General features: G+C 32.6%; 1 protein-coding gene across 1 annotated transcript in view; it reads left to right on the forward strand.

Moving 5' to 3' along the window:
• LOC143231076 (carbonic anhydrase-related protein 10-like) overlaps nt 1-22386 on the forward strand; it is a 168792-nt gene that overhangs the window by 134104 nt on the left and 12302 nt on the right. The window contains exons 7-8 of the mRNA XM_076465612.1: nt 11433-11587; nt 20767-20898. Coding sequence (XP_076321727.1) covers nt 11433-11587; nt 20767-20898 — 287 coding nt within the window. The remainder of the gene's footprint in view (nt 1-11432; nt 11588-20766; nt 20899-22386) is intronic.

The following is a 22386-nucleotide window of genomic DNA, read 5'->3' on the forward strand; positions in this document are numbered from 1 at the left end:
TGGATCGAACGTTCAGCTGTCTTGCGACATTTCTACAATAATTTGTTGTTTAGCAAAAGACCTTTTCCATTAAATCTCTGTCTATATTGAAGCATGTTCTAATTTACATTTCTCTGCTGATGTCTGCTATGGGTTTAGTTAGCTCATTTATTTTCCAGCTTGGTGGGTTCCGTTATTCCAGAAGTCTCTTTAAATTACTGATAATTGTTCTCTCATTAAGCTGACGTGTTCCTACTCCAACCAAATTTTAAATGACCTTCACGAAGTGTCATTTACTGCCTTTTAAGGCAGGTGAATAAAACAGAATGTCACATTTTAATGAATCTCAACAATAGATCCCAGCAATTAAGCTCGCATTAGAATTTTTGTTTCTTTGCTCCATAAAGGTAAAAATTAATTTTTCATTATAATATGTTTAATTTTATCGTAAGTAATGTTATCGATTTTGAAATCGATATATATTATAGAGTCGGTACGAAGGGAGGAAATTTTGTTTCTTTATTTTGAATTTCGCGCAAAGCTACACCAGGGCTATCTGTGCTGGCCGTCCCTAATTTAGCAGTGTAAGACTAGAGGGAAGGCAACTAGTCATCACCACCCACCGCCAACTCTTGGACTACTCTTTTATCAACGAATAGTGGGACTGACCGTCACATTATAACGCCCCCCACGACTGAAAAGGCGAGCATGTTTAGTGCGACGGAGATTCGAACCCGTGACCCTCGCATTACGAGTCGAACGCCTTAACACACTTGGCCATGGCGGACCTGAAGGAAAAGATACTCACTCAGTAGGTATAATACAAATATGTACACTAAAAGTCAACAGTGACAGATTTACTTTAACAGATGGATTCATACTCATTTTTATTTATTTCTCTACCCAACAAGTCCAAAAACAAGACAAGAAACCATCACTAACATACCAAACCAGAAAGTAACCTATTCACCAAACTGTTCATCTTTCTTCTTCTTGTTTCAGTCTGGGTAACTCAACAACTATTTTATCACTAACGTCCGTTTAAACCTAACTCTACTCTGTGTGTTTGTGGAAAGTGCACTATGTTATCACTTAGTGGTAATAGCTAGTAGTATATTTACAATATCATAATTTTAACTTAAACAATGTTATCATTACTCCTTGAAGTTAGGTTTTTACAAACAGCTGTTGTTCCTTTAAAACGTCCCCCGCTAGTACAGCAGCAAGTCTATGGATTTACAACGCCAAAATCAGGGGTTCTATTCCACTCGTTAGGCTTAGCAGATAGCCCGATGTGGCTTTGCTATAAGAAAACATCCACACACACTCCTTTTAAAAAACTTGTATACAGTGTGAAACAGGAATTATCAACCAATGATAGATGAACATTAGGTGAATGTAACATGTAGACTCGATGCAAGATTATACACGGTAAAATTTATGTCTTTAAGGAGCCAATCTAAATACTATGTATGAAGTAAAGGATCAAAAAACTCAATACACATAATATTAAATTTTATTACACATACACGTATAATACACTAACTTCAAGTCAAGGAAAACATTTCTGGCATAGTACGTAATGAAAAATCTTTTGCAAATGTAAAAGAATGTAGGGATGACAGTGTCATGAAGAACGCAAACAAGAATATAGGGATGATACAACTATACATAAATAATCCTTACATGACTTTCAATTTTATGTTATACTGTAAAATTACGCGAGTAAAAACTGGTTACGAGGTCGGTCAATTTTATCGACCTCTTAGCGAGAGTCTGTAATACCATGTAATAATCAAGACGTGTTTTGACTCAACTTTGTATTCCTTGTACGTAAGTCCTAGACTTTTAGTTACACTACGTTGACACCTATCCTAACATGATTATGATATGATAAAGAAACCGCACACCAACAATTAGGAATATATAGCTTCTAATTGCAGTAACATAAAAGTGAAGTATGCATTTTGCAGTGTAACATTAAATTTTAATATTGAGAGTTATGTGAGGATGATGTAGGTAAAGATGCAAAATCCCTGTATTGTTGTTTGCATTCTTTTTGCACTCTCATTCTTACATCATTTTACATTCACAAAATGTTCTTTTATTACATATATTTATGATAGAGATTATCATGTTTGCTCTCGTGAGTTTTCATAAATCGAAGAAACTCAAACATTATGATTTTTTTTGGCGATGTAAGCAATATCTAAACGTCAGTTGTTATTGTAAAGTAGTTCATATAATAAATCACGTAAAATAACAGAAAAATAACTACTTTTTTTAGTATTATATAGAATGGTGGAGATTGGTATTGCATAAGAAGATTAGAAAATGACGTAAGTGAATGGGCAGAGCAGGGCTCATTGTTTAGTTCACCGGCAATCCGTGGTTTGCATTTCATTACCACCAAAACAAATCGCTGTCCACATTTCGAAGCTGCGTGTGCGTCAAAAGAGTGGTGGTCAAATCCCATCGTTTAGCAAGAGGGTGTCTTAACTGTCTGTCTTTCCTCTTGTCTATCACTTCAAAATTAGTGGCTGTTAGTGCAGTTATCTCTCAACTAGCTTGGGGCGAAATTCAACAAATACACAAGGAAAAAAATGAGCAAATGGAATAATAATTAGCATACGTTAAGAGTTTTGGGTTGTTTTGTTAATAACAGTTCTCACGTAAGAATCAGAATATTGCCAAGTATGGTAAAAAGAACTGAAGAAAAAGAGTTGTTCTTACGACTCATGTTGAAGATATGTTGGACAGGTCACATGTCAAAAGAAAATATTTCGGTACAAGAACAGGTTGCAGAAAGTGACCACTGACTGACATCACGAAACAGTCGTAATTTTTCGGACACGTCATAACGAAAGAAAAAATAAAATGTAACTAAAAAGGCTGAAGGAACGAAAGTCCGTAGAGGACAGAGGTTGGCTGAGGTCAAGAGTCTACTTAAATGGATGAATGTATCGGTATTATAAATTCTTTAAGCCTCATCAAGAAGAGATCTGTAGAAGACCATGGTCAACAACGTCTTATTTGGATGTGATAAGTAGAGATTTTATTACCTTCTATCAGTTCACAAAACTTATGTATTAATCTTGTAGTATTGTGCACAACAGTATCAGCAGTTTTTCCAACTATATTAAGCACAAAATCTTATTAATTTATTTTAAGCAGAAAAAAACTTGCTCATTTATATTAAGGAGAAAATAAAACTTGTTCATTCATATTAAGTACAAAAACTTGTTCATTCATATTAAGTACAAAAACTTGTTCATTTATATTAAACATAAAAAAACTTGTTCATTTATATTAAACAGAAAAAAAAACTTGTTCATTTATATTAAACAGAAAAACTTGTTCATTTATATTAAACAGAAAAAACTTATTCATTTATTATTTAACAGAAAAAACTTGTTCATTTATATTAAACAGAAAAACTTGTTCATTTATATTAAACAGAAAAAAACTTATTCATTTATATTAAACAGAAAAAACTTGTTCATTTATATTAAACAGAAAAAACTTATTCATTTATTATTTAACAGAAAAAACTTGTTCATTTATATTAAACAGAAAAAACTTGTTCATTTATATTAAACAGAAAAACTTGTTCATTTATATTAAACAGAAAAACTTGTTCATTTATATTAAACAGAAAAAACTTGTTCATTTATATTAAACAGAAAAACTTGTTCATTTATAAGGATTGAGTTCTTTCCGTGTGTGCGTGCGTGCCATTGGTCGTTCGTTAATGACAACATATGATTATTTAGTACAAATTATCGCTTGCATGAATGTGACACACCGCTGTGCTGTAATGAAAGGTTAACACATGAAAGATTATCGCACAAAGAATATTCTGTACTTAAGAAAAATTGAGATATAAATACTCCAGAGGTAAACCAGTTAGAAAGTACCATAAATGTTCTGTTGTTGTTTATCGTCATTGTTTAAATAAGTGGAATGCACAACTTATAGTTAATAAAGTGCAATACTTTAAGGAAAATAGCACATGTCTTGCTTATTATCTTGTAATCTTAAGAATATATATCAAAAATAAGTTTGAAACTCTTCCTAACACTTATATTTAAACTAGCATGCCAGTGTTGTAGTTTAGTTGTCTATCACTCACCACAAGCAATCTGTATACTTATATAGGTATTGTACAAGTTTAAAACTGTTCATTTCACTTTAAGTTAAACTAGCATGCCAGTGTTGTAGTTTGGTTGTCTATCACTCACCACTAGTAATCTATATACTTATATAGGTATTTAAGAATACATAGAATTAATACAACTTATTCCTCTGAGATCTTCATAGAGCAAACTGTTATAAGATAATATTACTGATTTTTTTGTTTGAACACCAAAAATGAGACATACGACACTATAAAAGAGGCCTAATCTATTCTTAAGTTAGCCACAGAGCTAAACGGCAAATCTAAATGGTGGTTTACAATTTTGTTGGTTTAATATGGTAAAGTTGAGTTGTTTTATGACGGTCTAAACGTAAGTTATTAATTCACACTACACATATGTAAAAATATTAGTAATTTCAATTATGAATGAAATATGTGAATATACTAAGTTTCTAAAGTGTAGTTTCTATAATATAATAAACCTATCAAAAGCTTTTATTTTTGGCGGGCCCCTTATTCATGGTTAAATATCCATTGTAGGCTTATTGCTCTTTTCCCTCAGGGATTGCGTGTGCTAAGTTTCTCTCAGTAATCTATTTGAAGCTTCTTACTTTATTACAATCCTTCTTGTGGATAACTTTGACATCGAAATAACTAATTAGTCATTAATTTTCGGAAATTTTGTTTGAAGTATCCAACAACCCTTTGAGGACATTACTAGATCTAGTATTATACGTGAGACATGAACATCAAACATATACGTCATAATTACAGTATTATCAAATGTTGTTTTAGAACTGTAATTAACCACAACAATAAGATATAGTGATATCTAATCTGTACTCATTTAAAACCACCAAGTAAAGTAATAGGAGTAGTGGTACATCACCAAGATCTTCGCTTACAAACAAAACCAAAAAACATAACGTTGAAAGAGCCTTATATCCAGAATGTATCAAAGTCACAAATATTTATTTTTCTCTTGGAACCAATAAATAGAATTACATAAAATTATTGTACTTTGCTTTGTTTGCTCCTGTCGTATCTTCCCCCCGCTAGTACAGTGGTAAATCTACGGATTTACGACGCCAAATTCAAGGGGTTCGATTCCCCTCGGTGAGCTCAGCAGATAGCCCGATGTGGCTTTGCTATGGGAAAAAAAAAAACACACACCCACATCACTGTGGTATCTGAAATAACTGCTAATTTTACCTTTTCACACGAGTACAGTAAGTATATTTTTAAATTATATTCGGATATTTTTGCTATAAATTTGCATTCAGTGTTTCTAAATATATAACCTCATCCTTTTTTTACCAGAATATCGCAAGTGTGTAAGCATGTGGTAATCCCTTCACATTTGTAAAACATACATGCTGTAACTTAACTTTTGATCTTACACAGGAAGCTCGGCTTGGAATACTTTAAAAATGTTTCCGTAATAGTGTTTTTAAATACGTAACCCAATTACTTATAGGATACCTCAAAGAGTCTGACTATAGATACCACAGAGAGTCTGACTATAGATACCTCAAAGAGTCTGACTATAGATACCTCAAAGAGTCTGACTATAGATACCTCAGAGAGTCTGATTATAATGTTGGTTTATTTCCAAAAAAAAAAATTTTCCTGCTATCTTTTGGTTACGTTTTTTGTCTGCCATCTAGTTCAAGAGCCAAATAATAGTCATAGAGACTGGAATGTAGCTAGTAAGCTGTTTCACCAGCTGTTTCGAGTAAAGATTTCACTAATTTGTTCAGTTGTCTTTGTGTGTTATTGTTTGACTTGTTATCTGATTGTACTAAACCTTTTTCGCTTCAATGTTTCGCAGCAGTGTATCTAAACACCACAATCGTTTGTTTTGTCTTGAATTTCGCGCAAAGCTACACGGGGACGCTAGCCGTCCCTAATTTAACAGTGTAAGACTAGAAAGAGACGCAGCTAGTCATCACAACCCACCGCCAACTCTTGGGTTACTCTTTTACCAACGAATAGTGGAAGTTACCGTCACATTATAACGCCCCCACGACTGAAACGGCAAATATGTTTGGCGTGACGAGGTTTCGAACCTGGGACCTTCAGATTGTAAGTCGAGCGCCCTGACTACCTGGCCATGCCGGGGCCTTACCAAACTCGTATGTTTCATGTATTTGTTGTATGTATATAATATTTCCTAAGCATTTGTAAAGGATCCTGATATTTTACATGAGTTAGCTTCAAGAAATCATGTTCTTACGAATGTTATAAACAATAACTAATCTTGCATCACAAAACATACGTTTGATGATTTAGTGCTATTATACAATTTAAAAGAAATCTCAGGTTTCTCGGAAACTAATTCGAAACTAATTTGTTTTTACTAAAGAGAAAAAAAAATGTTTTACTTCTCAACAACAATGTACAACAAATATTTGTTGTTGTTCACCTTCATTCGTCGGATTATAGCTTTCTCCTACAATGACTGATAAAATTGCTTTAGCCACGTTGTTCCCTTCAAAAGTTAAGCGTATCAGATGTCAGTATCATTAAAGTTTAGATATGTTATCGCAAAACACGTAAGAAATTAATTTTTTGTTTAACCTTTTAACTATTCCAGAAATTTCACTATAAAATTAATTTTCTCGTATTTTTCTTTGATTCATTCCGATTAACTTTACTGGTTGTCTTGAGTCCAGTCAATACTTCAAAATCAGGAATGGTAGAAGACACACCTTGTAATTTTGTCATACGTACAACATACAAACTACTGAAAACAACATATTAAGTAGTGTTTACAATACACACGTAGAAGAGAGAGTACACCGCTGACAACACTATGTAACAAAAATGTTTACTTTTTCTTGTTTCTGGACAGAAAGTGTTATTTCCCAATTGCGAATGCCTAAAGTAAATGGAAAAGACCTATTTTTCTCTTCAAACTTTGCTTTTGTGACCTGAGAGCGTATAACGAAAACATTATGGGAGACTATATTTAGGGTCTGATACACGAAAGTAATTTACATTACAGTCGCAAATCTCGAGAAACTACCCATTTTCACAAAGAAAATAGGTTAATTTCTAAATTTTATTATTCAGGTCACAAAAGCAAAGTTTGAAGGGAATAATGGCCATTTTTTTGTACTTTTTCAACATAAGCAATTAAGAATAGCACATACTATACGGGAACAAAATTTGTGTTACATAATGCAATCAATACTTTCTGCCTCCCCCCCCCCAGTGGCACAGCGGTATATCTGCCAATTTACAACGTTAGGAACTCAGATAGCTCATTTTGTAACTTTGTGCTTAAATAAACACAATCGATATTGTCTTATGAAATAATATTTTGGTTTCTTTTATGACTTTATATTCTTTTAGCCAGCCCACTGTATTGAATTATCGACATTAAGTAATCGGAAAAGGGGTAATTCTGATCTGTGTATGTATCTTGTTTTCATCATAATTTATCAATAAGTGATATATATATATTTCGCTGATAGTAGGAAATATTGCGGGAATTGTTTCGAGTTAAAAGAAGAGGGAATTTTCAATAGCCGCGGCACTTGAAATTCATTTAGGCAGGATTAGAGTAAATTATTCTATAAATATATCAATCGAAAAGATCTGACCTCCTCAGTCCAAAAATGTGATTAGATCTCAAATCGGTCAAGAGAAGATGGAGCTATATACGAACCGAAAGTTTGTACTTGGCACACTTGGAGCCATCCTATGAATCGCTATGTTACTTATAAAATGTGTTAATTATTTCTATTTATGACATTATCTGGTTTACTAATTTACTCACAATTATTCTTAAAACGTTAATTTCACTTGACATTTGACATTACTAACACAAACAACATGATTAACGTTTTTAGTTCTTTCAGATCCTACGAGTCACTTCGAACACAATGATTTTCATTGATGAATAAAGTCTTACGCAATTAGGCATAATTAATTAAAATCCTTCTTGTCATTTGCATAATTCATTATATCGATTTACGTGTATCTTAGTTTATCTTTGCACGTACCGTTCATGAAGTGATTTTCATAGAGAACAAACAAGTTGTACATTTTTTCGTGTTACTTATTTCTACATACGTTCATCCACATCTAATCTACTTCGTATTACAAATTTGTAATTTTTTTGTGCAGGAATAATGACATGTATTTTTAATTAGAACATTTCTTCATTTTATGTTTCGATCGAGTGCTCAGTTACACAAAAGTACCTTTAAAACGTTTAGTACCAAAACGAACTTTTCATTTTGTCAAACATCTCTATAAATGGTACGTGATAAGTCTTTGAGATGTTTTAACCGTTGAAAGATGCCAGATTTATCAATTTCAATGTATGACTGGTCATCTCAAACCGCCATACCTTACGAGTAGTGTTCACAAACAATTTGGATAAATCCTTAAATATTCAGTGCATTAACACAATAGGCACAAGTACGAAACGTATTAAATTGTTCATAGAACAAGTCGAAAGTTATGCAGTCAATACATGACTGGTATTAGCTGTAAAATACAGGGAAGAAAACACACGTGTTTCTGTAGAGAAATATCTACGTGCATCACGTATATCTAGAAATTTTCAAAACATTTCATCAATAATCTAGTGTTTAATAAATCTAATAAACCTTTTATTAACGCCTTATAACATGTATAATTATTCCCTTTCTTCTCCAGTTCGTAATAATTGTGTAAACACCATAACAATTATTGGAGTTCCAATCAGATCCCCCGCTGGGACAACGGTAAGCCTACGGGCTTACACCGCTAAAATCACTGGTTCGACTCCCCTTAGTGAACACAGTAGATAACCCGATGTGGCCTTGCAATAAGAAAAGTACATAGTTCTACTCAGGTTATATGAATGGTTTACAAATATAGTAATAAATGAAGAAAATACACGTAATAAACAGTGGGTTATTATAGCAATCACGTAAAAAAAAAGAAACAAACACACCAAATCTTAAAGAAAATACATAAACCGATACTTAAATACAGAAAAGATAGAAAAAAAAACATTAAAAGAAAGTTATGGGTGAATAACACGTTATAGAAACAGCTAAAAGAAAGTTATGGGTGAATAACACGTTATAGAAACAGCTAAAAGAAAGTTATGGGTGAATAACACGTTATAGAAACAGCTAAAAGAAAGTTATAGGTGAATAACACGTTATAAAACAGCTAAAAGAAAGTTATGGGTGAATAACACGTTATAGAAACAGCTAAAAGAAAGTTATGGGTGAATAACACGTTATAGAAACAGCTAAAAGAAAGTTATGGATTGAATAACACGTTATAGAAACAGCTAAAAGAAAGTTATGGGTGAATAACACGTTATAGAAACAGATAAAAGAAAGTTATGGGTGAATAACACGTTATAGAAACAGCTAAAAGAAAGTTATAGGTAAATAGCACGTTATAGAAACAGCTAAAAGAAAGTTATGGGTGAATAACACGTTATAAAAACAGCTAAAAGAAAGTTATGGGTGAATAACACGTTATAAAAGCAGCTAAAAGAAAGTTATAGGTAAATAGCACGTTATAGAAACAGCTAAAAGAAAGTTATAGGTAAATAGCACGTTATAGAAACAGCTAAAAGAAAGTTATGGGTGAATAACACGTTATAGAAACAGCTAAAAGAAAGTTATGGGTAAATAACACGTTATAGATACAGCTAAAAGAAAGTTATGGGTGAATAACACGTTATAGAAACAGCTAAAAGAAAGTTATGGGTGAATAACACGTTATAGAAACAGCTAAAAGAAAGTTATGGGTGAATAACACGTTATAGAAACAGCTAAAAGAAAGTTATGGGTGAATAACACGTTATAGAAACAGCTAAAAGATGTATCAATCGTATAAATATTGTTTTTTCGTTACAAGATGTAAGTTGTTTGGAAAACGAACATAATTAGTTCAAATAACCGATAATATCATTTGGACTTTTTTGTAGCTTCTCTGAAGGAAAGGTTACTACACATATATTTTGAATAACAAAATGTTATTGTTGTGAACTTATGATTGTGTAATATGAACCAGCTTTGACTTAATCTTTCCATTGTAATGTTTCGTGGACTTGGTTGGAATACGACAAATTTCTCTTCTCCCAAATTAATATATGTATATTTCTATACTTTTTGTAATTCAAACCACATACCAAACAGTTATTTAAACGTGTAGGTTGAGGTTGTAACAGAATGATAGAAAATATTATATTTTATTATATCTCTTGTACAAATGTGGAAACAATCGTTTTTATATGTTGCGTATCCTTGTTTTTCTAAACCATTGTTTCATAAAATTCTGTTTGTCTACTAATAGCTGGCGAACCGCTAAGCCGACTGTCACAAAATATGACGTACTTGTGAGTTTGGTTTTGAATTTCGCGTATAGCTACCCAAGGGCTATCTGTGCTCGCCGTTCCAAATTTAGCAGTGTAAGATTAAAGGGAAGGCGTCTAGTCATTACCACCCACCGCCAACTCTTGAGCTACTCTTTTACCAAGAAATAGTGGGAGTGATCGTCACATTATAACGCCCTCACGGCTGAAAGGGACGATCATATTTGGTGTGACGGGGATTTGAATCTGGGACATTGTTTGTAAGTTACAAGATCCTTAATAACTTATGGGTCACAAAAATGTAAGAAATTAACATAAACATTCCAATTAATCCCATTAAATTACTGACCAATTATTCAATGAACTTTACGTGAAAAATGGGTTATTTGAGTTCTTTGCAGTGAGTAATGTAACGCGTAAATCGTAAAAGCACATAATGTCGGTCTATCTACTTCACATATTGTTAGATAACTACACAATGGCTATCTGCGCACAGTGTTCCCTAATTTTAAACACAGATCCTAGTTAATAGCACCTATCTTTATCTCTCGTGCTATTCTAAGTGAATAGCGAATTTGTCCGTTACTTATAGTTCCTCTTCGTCATCAAACTTTGTTTGGTTTTTAATTCGGCAGTAGGATACAAACCGTGATACTCGGTTACACATTCCGACAGACTATAATTTCTAGGACACGCCCATACCACGGTATGTTTCTGTATACTTTATTATTAGCTTTAGATCAAAAAAATATTCCTACATAGATAAGGTAATATAATAGATAAATGCTGATATGCAATGACAAAAAATAACAAATATTATCGACATTTTTGTCCGTAATCCCAATAATACCTGACGACTCTCATAAGCTTTAAGTTTATCTCAAATTAATATGAATCTAACAACGGAATATAATCTTATATTTTAAAAATGTACATCAAATACTTTAACTACTGACACACTTTATCTGTCTATCTTTTTAGGGCAGAGGGCTCGCATCGATCATCTGTCTATCCGTGATCTTCTCCCTAATACAGACTTCTATATAACCTATGAAGGCTCAACAACACTTCCTGGATGTTACGAGACCATTACGTGGATTATTATGAATAAACCAATATATATCACCAAACAGCAGGTAGTACAAGAAATTATTTTTTAAGAAAATTAAGTCGATTGATGAGTGAACGTGATTGTTATAGACTTTACACGTAACAGATAAAATGGTTTTATTTTTGAAAAGTAATATGTCAACTTTACGGATGGTAGCTGAGACACAAATAGCCTGTATGTTATGGATTTGATGGAAATCTCAGTGCAACTGTGAAAGAAAAAATACATTTATTTTGATTTATACCCTCTTTGACTATATCTATCTATCTAAATCTCCATCTACCTACCAGTCTGTATTTATATGTGTACATTTCTTTTTGAAGGGATGTTAGTCAAATCAGTAACAAAGCAGTCGAACTAAAGAAAACACGTTTTTATTCTAGAAATATATCTAATTAAGACAATGGAATGTATGTTGCTTTAACAAATCAGTTACGAATAGGAATATTCAAGTTGCTTCACACATAACGCAAATCTATGTTTAGAGTATAAAGGTGGGAAAACAGCTGATATATATATATTAAATAACTTTTAACTTCCATGTTGTTCATCTATCAACAGAATGTATTATGAAATCGAATGCTGTCACTATTGCTTTAAACATTACAACGTATCTCGAACTGTTACACTAACAAAAAGGACTCTTTGGTGGTATCGTGATGTTTGATCATATTAACAACACATCAAAAATGGTCATACTTTGTAATCTACGGAATTATAAGTTCTTCTGTCTTGTTGTTTCAACCTTAAGCTGCAAAGTGTGTTGTACCTGTCAAGCGTAGTAATCTATTTAATTACTGTGATAAGGAGAGCCACCTGGAGGCAATATGGGATGGAAGAGCATTGTATTCTCTCACCTTACTGACAGCACATAATTTAACGTCTATGAAGAACAACTTTGTGTACAGGAATTTAATTACTGCAAACCAACCAACCTGATCAGCTTTGTTAGTGCTCGTGTTAACACTTACCTAACCAACCAACCTGATCAGCTTTGTTAGTGCTCGTGTTAACACTTACCTAAAACAATGTGTTGTTAAAACTCTAACATACACTATTTGAGCTCTTTTAGTGACCTAAAACAATATATTGTTTAAACGTCAACATACACTATTTAAGCTCTTTGTAATGATCTAAAACAATGCGTTGTTTAACGCTAACATACACTATTTGAGCTCTTTTAGTGACCTAAAACAATGTATTCTTTAAACGTCAACATACACTATTTGAGCTCTTTTAGTGAGCTAAAACAATGTATTGTTTAAACGTCAACATACACTATTTGAGCTCTTTTAGTGACCTAAAACAATGTATTGTTTAAACGTCAACATACACTATTTGAGCTCTTTTAGTGAGCTAAAACAATGTATTGTTTAAACGTCAACATACACTATTTGAGCTCTTTTAGTGACCTAAAACAATGTATTGTTTAAACGTCAACATACACTATTTGAGCTCTTTTAGTGAGCTAAAACAATGTATTGTTTAAACGTCAACATGCACTATTTGAGCTCTTTTAGTGACCTAAAACAATGTATTGTTTAAACGTCAACATACACTATTTGAGCTCTTTTAGTGACCTAAAACAATGTATTGTTTAAACGTCAACATACACTATTTGAGCTCTTTTAGTGAGCTAAAACAATGTATTGTTTAAACGTCAACATACACTATTTGAGCTCTTTTAGTGACCTAAAACAATGTATTGTTTAAACGTCAACATACACTATTTGAGCTCTTTTAGTGACCTAAAACAATGTATTGTTTAAACGTCAACATATTGTTTAAACGTCAACATACACTATTTGAGCTCTTTTAGTGACCTAAAACAATGTATTGTTTAAACGTCAGTCAACATACACTATTTGAGCTCTATTTGAGGTGACCTAAAACAATGTATTGTTTAAATGTCATACACTATTTGAGCTCTTTTAGTGACTAAAACAATGTATTGTTTAAAGTCAACTCTTTTAGTGACCTAAAACAATGTATTGTTTAAACGTCAACATACACTATTTGAGCTCTTTTAGTGACCTAAAACAATGTATTGTTTAAACGTCAACATACACTATTTGAGCTCTTTTAGTGACCTAAAACAATGTATTGTTTAAACGTCAACATACACTATTTGAGCTCTTTTAGTGACCTAAAACAATGTATTGTTTAAACGTCAACATACACTATTTGAGCTCTTTTAGTGACCAATGTATTGTTTAAACGTAAAACAATGTATTGTTTAAACGTCAACATACACTATTTGAGCTCTTTTAGTGACTAAAACAGTGAAAACAATGTATTGTTTAAACGTCAACATACACTATTTGAGCTCTTTTAGTGACCTAAAACAATGTATTGTTTAAACGTCAACATACACTATTTGAGCTCTTTTAGTGACCTAAAACAATGTATTGTTTAAACGTCAACATACACTATTTGAGCTCTTTTAGTGACCTAAAACAATGTATTGTTTAAACGTCAACATACACTATTTGAGCTAAAACAATGTATTGTTTAAACGTCAACATACACCTAAAACAATGTATTGTTTAAACGTCAACATACACTATTTGAGCTCTTTTAGTGACCTAAAACAATGTATTGTTTAAACGTCAACATACACTATTTGAGCTCTTTTAGTGACCTAAAACAATGTATTGTTTAAACGTCAACATACACTATTTGAGCTCTTTTAGTGACCTAAAACAATGTATTGTTTAAACGTCAACATACACTATTTGAGCTCTTTTAGTGACCTAAAACAATGTATTGTTTAAACGTCAACATACACTATTTGAGCTCTTTTAGTGACCTAAAACAATGTATTGTTTAAACGTCAACATACACTATTTGAGCTCTTTTAGTGAGCTAAAACAATGTATTGTTTAAACGTCAGCATACACTATTTGAGCTCTTTTGGTGACCTAAAACAATGTATTGTTTAAACGTCAACATACACTATTTGAGCTCTTTTAGTGACCTAAAACAATGTATTGTTTAAACGTCAACATACACTATTTGAGCTCTTTTAGTGACCTAAAACAATGTATTGTTTAAACGTCAACATACACTATTTGAGCTCTTTTAGTGACCTAAAACAATGTATTGTTTAAACGTCAACATACACTATTTGAGCTCTTTTAGTGACCTAAAACAGTGTATTCTTAAAATGCTTATTTACACTCTTTTTACTGGAAACTACATTTAGAGACTGTTAAACGTTAAAACCAATTTTAAATTGTCATGGTGTGAAGGTTTTAAAATAAAACGAATTATGCAAATCTCGTTTATTTCTTTGGTGGATAGAAGGACATTACGTGTTCAAATAGAGTATCAGTTGCCTTCACAACTTTCTAAGTTAAGCATGTTATGTCACAGACAACACATGTTATTTAACAATAATTGCATTTATTAATAAACAAGTAGATATCGTTTGTAAACATTAGTATAATATTGCTAGTGTACACGAAGCTCTAAAGGTCCGAAATGAAATGAAGGAGCTCCACACACACATATATAATGTGAGTACGGGTATTGCACATATGTGCATTCTTTATGTATATATTATATATATATACTTACAAATGGACCTTCTAGGTAATAATTCCTCATACAAAAAACGTCTCCTTCCAGAGAATATCATTACAAAGTTTCTAACCACTGTCGTTCCTCAGTGGCAAAGCGGTTTGTCTGCGGACTACCACAGCTAAAAACCTAGTTTCAATACGCGTGGTGGGCAGAACACCCATAGCCCATCGTACAGCTTTGTGTTTTTATTTCCAAACAAACAAACCCCTGTTGCTTTCGCTCTGAAAATTAATTAATATTTCACTGTGAAACATTTTTACATGATTAAAATAGTAATTGTTTTGTTACTGTGAAACTCTAACGTTTGGTTAAGGTTAGGATGACACTTGTTATAAGTTTTCACCCAGATGTATTAAAGAAATACATCCAACGTTTAATAGCACACAATTAAAGTTGCACTGTAAAATTATCAAGTAAAATAGTTTTCATTTTATTTTGAGATTGGATAATTTTTATTTGAAATAATTATTGTGTACGATCAAAAATTGAGTTTATTTCTTTTACACATCTAACTTTTAATGTAAAATAAACAGTTATGTATTAGTTCCTCAAATATTAAGGTTATTTATAAACTTGAAAGACTATTTTCCCTCGTGACGTTTGTCAAGAAATAGACGAATTTTACAATATGATAATTTTTGAAATCAAACTTTTGTTCTCAAAGTAATAACCACATTAAGTATAATACGGGAGTAGTGGTATTGGTTTGTATTTAAAAATGCATTATTTTTTTTTTTAACAACGCAATTGGTTTCTATTTTCCAATTTTGAATTTTGTCGTATGTACTGATACACACTGATGAACATTAGGTTGGATAATTAATGAAACATAATTGATAATTTTGAAAAGTGTTTCCAAAAGGATTAAATTAGTATCGAGGCTCCATGTTTGTTCACAAACTCTGGATTCGAGCCCTGTAGATAACCTATTGCACAGCTTTCACTAGCAATAAATAAGCAAGTAACACTCAAGTTTAACAAATGTTTTCTTTAAACTGTGAAATCGTTTTTAGTTACCAAATGTCATTTCACGAGTTTTAAATTATCAACGGATTTCGTAATTAGCATACAGCGAAACCAAACTAGGCAAAGTAATTGTTAGTTTGCTTGTGTTTTTACTGGCTCACTGTCATGGATAGTGGAGCTTAATTCACTGTTTAGTCAGGCAAAAAATGCACTGATTACTTCCTGATTAAGCGACATGTCATTTCACAGCAAGAAGCGTTAATTTATTCGTCGTAAATGAGCTCGTGCTTAATGCTATATCCACTTTATTAACCTAAAATACTTTGACTGTAAGCTGTGATATTCATATCAACCACTGAATTGTAAAGTGCAAAATAAAATCATTAGTTTTAGTTATGTGAATTTAACCTTTTAATTTTTATTGATTATAGCTTCTAACAGAGAATGACTCCGCGTGAGGTTAATTTTAGAACATTAACCTCAACTTAAAGTACTAACATATTAACGTTAAGTAACAGTTAATTCTATATCTAATTACTTCTTCCATGTTTTCGTTTAAAAAAAGTATCTTGCTATCGACTCGCTTGAGTAATATTTATTCGAAAATAAAACAGTTTCTCTAATACAGTCATAAGATAATTGTTAGAAATAGTCTGAGAAAAGTATTAACATTGGAAGTATGCGAAAGTAAACCTTTAAAATTACTTTCAGCGACTGGTATTTTCACTACAAACTGCTTCTAATGGCTTGGAATTTTACTTCGTAACTTCTTTTAACGGCTTACAACTTTATCACCTAACAACTTTTAACGGCTGGTAGGCTTACCATTTAACTTCCTTATACAACTATCACTTGACTATGTAATCACTTTCAGCAGGTGGTAGTTTCACCATAAGTTGTTCTCAAAAGTGTATTATAGCTTCACTGTATCACTTTGAATGGTGGCAACTTACACTTGACAATCTATAGATATCGATCTTCGTATCAAAATTTGCATCAGTAAAGCATAGTTTTAATGTCCAGAAGTAGTAAAGCTAATGCGAATTATCTTCAAATTATTGTACGCTTCGATTCCACATTTCCAACAAACAGAATATTGCATATTTATTCAAAAAATTGTGGTTTAACTGCGCATTAGTCGTACTAATTTTAACACAAATTATACTGTATTTTATCTACGTATTCTAATACATTTTGTTAATCCTGACTCAGAGTACTCTTACTGAATATTACCAAATAATATTATGCACAATTAATATGTATCAGAATTTCTTCTTCAGAGACAAAATGAGTAAATATTAACATTTTTTGTGCTGCCATCTATTGCTTACATAATGTAATATTAGTTAATGCTCATTTCTTTAAACATCACGCCTTTTAATTTAACACAGCTTATCCATTGCTAGTACGATATGAAGAGAATAATGTAAAGAGGAGTCCAGCTCTATTTACCTTAATTTACTGATGGTGTCCATTTGTTTCTTAAATCTATTTTACAAAACTGTTTATGCAATAGATTTCTTGGAGGTTCAGGTTCTTGTTGTAAACATGGTCACTAATAGTACATTTTTATTTGTTTTGAATATTTAAAGGATATTGTTACTCGCCATATTTAATTTTGAAATGAAAATCAGCTACCATTTTTCTGTCTAAATAGTTGGATCTGACCGTCTTAGAACATCATTAACAAAGATATCAGCAAATTTGTAATAAATCCTACACAAGTTTACTACATTATATCAAAAATGATTTTGTACTTTCACTATGTCCTTGCAGTACATGTCCGGTTATACTCTGTCTGACAATCTTTGCAATAGTCTTGTAACGTAGTTACCATTAAGAAAAACTCAAGCATAAAGATCTCATGCCCAACGCTTATCACTCCTCTCTGCTTGCTTTCCATAATATATGTAGTGGTTCGACAATCCAGTAGTATAAAATTCCACATGCACAGCACCCGGTGAATTGACCAGTTTGTTTGAATGAACACCCATTTAATTTTCCAAATATCTGAAATATACGACAGTTAAACGTGAGGTATGACTCAAACCCGTATCTCTGTGAACTGTTAGCTACGTTTTAATATTATTTCTGGTTATTCTTAATACTATAAATTGATTCTATTTCTTTGTTCTCCAACGCCATTAAGTAAAAAAGAAAAGAACTCCACGTTTTAAACATTCTGAATTATACCCCCTATCTGAATAAACCTTTGTGATCTGAGTGTGTGAATAATTTGCTTCAGAAATGGCTATTACACGCCCTTTACAAAAGCAATCAGTTTTCAGTGAAATTGCCCATCATGGCTAGGTGGGTTAAGGCATTCGACTTGCAATCTGAGGGTCGCGGGTTCGCATCCCCGTCGCACCAAACATGCTCGCCCTTTCAGCCGTGGGGGTATTATAACTATTCGTTAGTAAAATATTAGCCCAAGAGTTGGCGGTGGGTGGTGATGACTAGCTGCCTCCCTCTAATCTTACACTGATAAATTAGGGACGGCTAGCGCAGAAAGCCCGAGTGTATCTTTGAGCGAAATTCAAAACAAACAAACAATCAGTGGAATCTCTCTATCTACTAAATGCCAAAATATCTTTCTCATGCATACATAACTTTACTTTATGTTAACTGTGGTTCTCATACGACTTACAAAACTTGTTTACATATAGCCATCTCTCTCCTCTGCTTATATAGAGTTTCCTGGGCATTAATATAGAAAATTAGTGATTTTATCCAACGTTTTTGTCAATTCGTTATGGCGAGAAACCCACTTGAAGTAAAAACAACAAAATATATCTCAAGATGGCGGGTATGGGTAACATCAAGACGGCTGGTATGGGTTACCTCAAGACAATTGGTATGGGTACTAAAAATTTTATTAAAATAAAGTAGAGAACAACTTTTCGACCTTCGGTCATCTTCAGGTTAATTTTCATTTTTATTTACTACTACTTTATCGATGGGAATTATACTTTGCATAATATTGAGGAAGTGACAAAACATAAAATTCCTCAATATTATGCAAAGTATAATCCCCACCGATAAAGTAGTAGTAAATAAAATGAAGGTAATTTGAAGTTTAAGATTATAGTCCTCAAAAATGTATGGTTTCATAGAACACATAACAAATTAATCCAAAAAAGTCTCCAAAGCAGTTTGTGGTGTAAACCTTAATCAGAAAAAAATATATATAAATATCTGTAACGTGTTAATTTAAAGTAATTTTTCTCAGAGTAAACATTAATAGTTTATAAAAGAAATAAATAAAACAATACAGTAAGTTTTGTGAAACTGCATGTGTCACTTTAGTTTCGTGATACTACAAGTTATTTGGGCGATATGGGGACGATTATAACATACATTCTGATGAGAAACGTTTACTCATTGGTGTAAGGTGTTTATTTTTAATCACAAAATATATAACGTATTTAAAACACACGGTACCTCTCGTAAACGATCTTCTCAAACCCTGAAGAAAGAAAATCTTTTATCATATTACCAGTTTCCGTGACACTATCGAAAAAACGAGATAGTCGATATAAAGTTTATCAAATGACACGATGAGTTAGCTTCATGAATCACGTGGTAAGTACTGGCTTCAGGGTTGCTAATATCTTATTGTCTTCCATACGAGACGAAACTGTGCAACGTTTCTCCAGAGTTAAAATTATCACTTTAATATATAACATTACTGTTCGTTTTTGTTTATGATTGTTTTACTTATTCCAAAGGTACATCTTAATTGTGAATTTCAGTACTAATTTAAAACGAGTGGGGGGTCAACATTTGTTTTTCGCCTTTCCTTTGGCACGTTTTCTGACCCTCACGAAAACATAACAGACATCGTATACATAAACTGTTAACGAAATTAAGTCAAAATACCAAAACATCAATTAGGTTAACTTTCATCCATTACTATTACTGTCCCTCGATGGGACAGCGGTATGTCTCGGACTCATAATTCTAGAATCCAGGGTCCGATTCCCCGCGGTGGACACGGCAGTTAACCCAGTTTAGCTTTCTTTTATAACAAACAAACTTTAGTCTTAACATTAAATTAATATAACGAAGTCTACCCTTATATATGGCCTTTTTTTCTACATTTCAAGTACTAACTTAGTGATTTAATCCAGAAACTTACACTCTTACTTTTATGGTCCCGGCATGTCCAAGTGGGTTAAGGCACTCGACTCGTAATCTGAGGGATGCGGGTTCAAATCCCCGTCGTACTAAACATGCTCGCCCTCTCAACCGTGGGGGCGTTATAATGTGACGGTCAATCCCACTATTCGTTGGTAAAAGAGTAGCACAAGAGTTGGCGGTGGGTGGTGATGACAAGCTGCCTTCCCTCTAGTCTTACACTGCTAAATTAGGGACGATTAGCGCAGATAGCCCTCGAGTAGCGTTGCGCGGAATTCGAAACAAACAAACAAATTGTTCTTCGTTGGACGTCGTCTCGCTCATATATAAAAGAAATAGGCTTAAACTGTTTATTTTTACTCTCTGTAGCCTTATTAAAATACGTAGAAATAATGAACTATTGTCAGTTACAGTAAAAACGTCCACAGTTTGTAGCATAATTTTCAATTCAATTATTTGTAATAAAATAATAAGTTCAGATTAAGCTGACGAAAGACTATATGCTCTTCACCACAGTTGCATGCCCTCAGAGAGACGAAACAAGGTGACAATGAAAATCCAAAAGCACCTATAGCCGATAACTATCGACCTGCTCAGCCAGTGAACAATCGAGTCTTGAGAACAAATATTGACTCCAGAAGGAAGCAAGTAAGATAATTCAGCGATACATAAATCTACTTAACTTTGCGATGTGTACTGAATACCTTTAGCGTGAAGAAAGCTTAACGAGATTGTTTTGTCTTTCTATATTTTTAATGTCTCCTTGTGCCACTGTTTGTGATTAGTAAACATTAATTACTCCAACTGAAAGAAAACTAATGAGTTACTGGTTACAAAAACTTTTCATTATTTTAATGAAAACTTTGCTCGTATTTAATTAATTCATTCTGAATAAGTTTTTATGCATTTGGTTGATTTTTATTTCATTAGTAGAAGAACTTCATGCCTTTATTATAATTATAATGTATTTTGTTCAACAAACCTTCCAGTGGGATAATTGGCTCGGCATGGCTAGGTGGTTAAGGAACTCGACTCGTAATCCGAGGGTCGCTGGTTCGAATACCTGTCACACCAAACATGCTCGCCCTTTCAGCCATGGGAGCGTTATAATATTACGGTCAATCCCACTATTCGTTGGTAAAAGAGTAATCTAAAAGTTGGCGGTGGGTGGTGATGACTAGCTGCCTTCCCTCTGGTCTTACACTGCTAAATTAGGGACGGGTAGCGCAGATAGCCCTCGTGTAGCTTTGCGCGAAATTCAAAACAAACTAAACTATTGGGATAACTAACGAATAAAATGTAATGTAAAACTCGAAAAATTTCTAAAAAATTCACTCCACAACCTTTGAGGTTCGAATTGATAGAAACTATAAATGTATATTCCTCTTTTAAAAACTAGTCTTAACAGTACAGAACTGCACAAAATGCAATGTAATATTGAAAGTAAACTATCACGAATAGTAAATGTGTATTTATAAATATTTTATTCTAACAATATATCTTGTTTTAAAAATATTTTATTCTTCAAAATTATACCATCCCACCTAACGTTAGCTGATATAGAGCTGTTAAAAAAAACTACATTCAAAGAAAACATCCTTTACTCTTGAATATAGGATGAACTAGAAAAGGAAAATTACTGTTTCTTTGCAGTTGATTAATATGTCGTAACCTCCCTTTCTTTACTCTAAGTCTGAAAGAAAAAACAACAAAGAAAAATATATTAAGCCTTTTTTGAATATACATTTTTTTTAAATATTCCTGTATAAGGCGAACGTTTAGAAAATTAGAAAATCTAGAAACTTGCATATTTACTATATTACTATGTCGCTGTACTTTAGTGTGCTATGTAATTCAATTAAGTTTTACTGCTCGTCGTATCTGATTCCAGTTTCTCTCTGTAATTAAGTACATTAACAACTAGTTTTGAAACTTCGCATCGTAACAGACTTCACTGAGAGATGATGGACTTTTTAGGTTTTAATTATTGAGGAAGAATTGAAGTTTCACAGCTTTCTCTGTTCATTCCGTCACTGAGTTTGTGAAATATTTTATGAAATCTTATTGGTTGTTCAGTTCAGGTCGAGCCTGGAATGATTAACATGGTTTTTTTCTGACTCTTACTTTACGAAAGGA

Source organism: Tachypleus tridentatus, chromosome 10 (genome assembly GCF_004210375.1).
Source record: "Tachypleus tridentatus isolate NWPU-2018 chromosome 10, ASM421037v1, whole genome shotgun sequence".
NCBI classification, from domain to species: domain Eukaryota; kingdom Metazoa; phylum Arthropoda; class Merostomata; order Xiphosura; family Limulidae; genus Tachypleus; species Tachypleus tridentatus.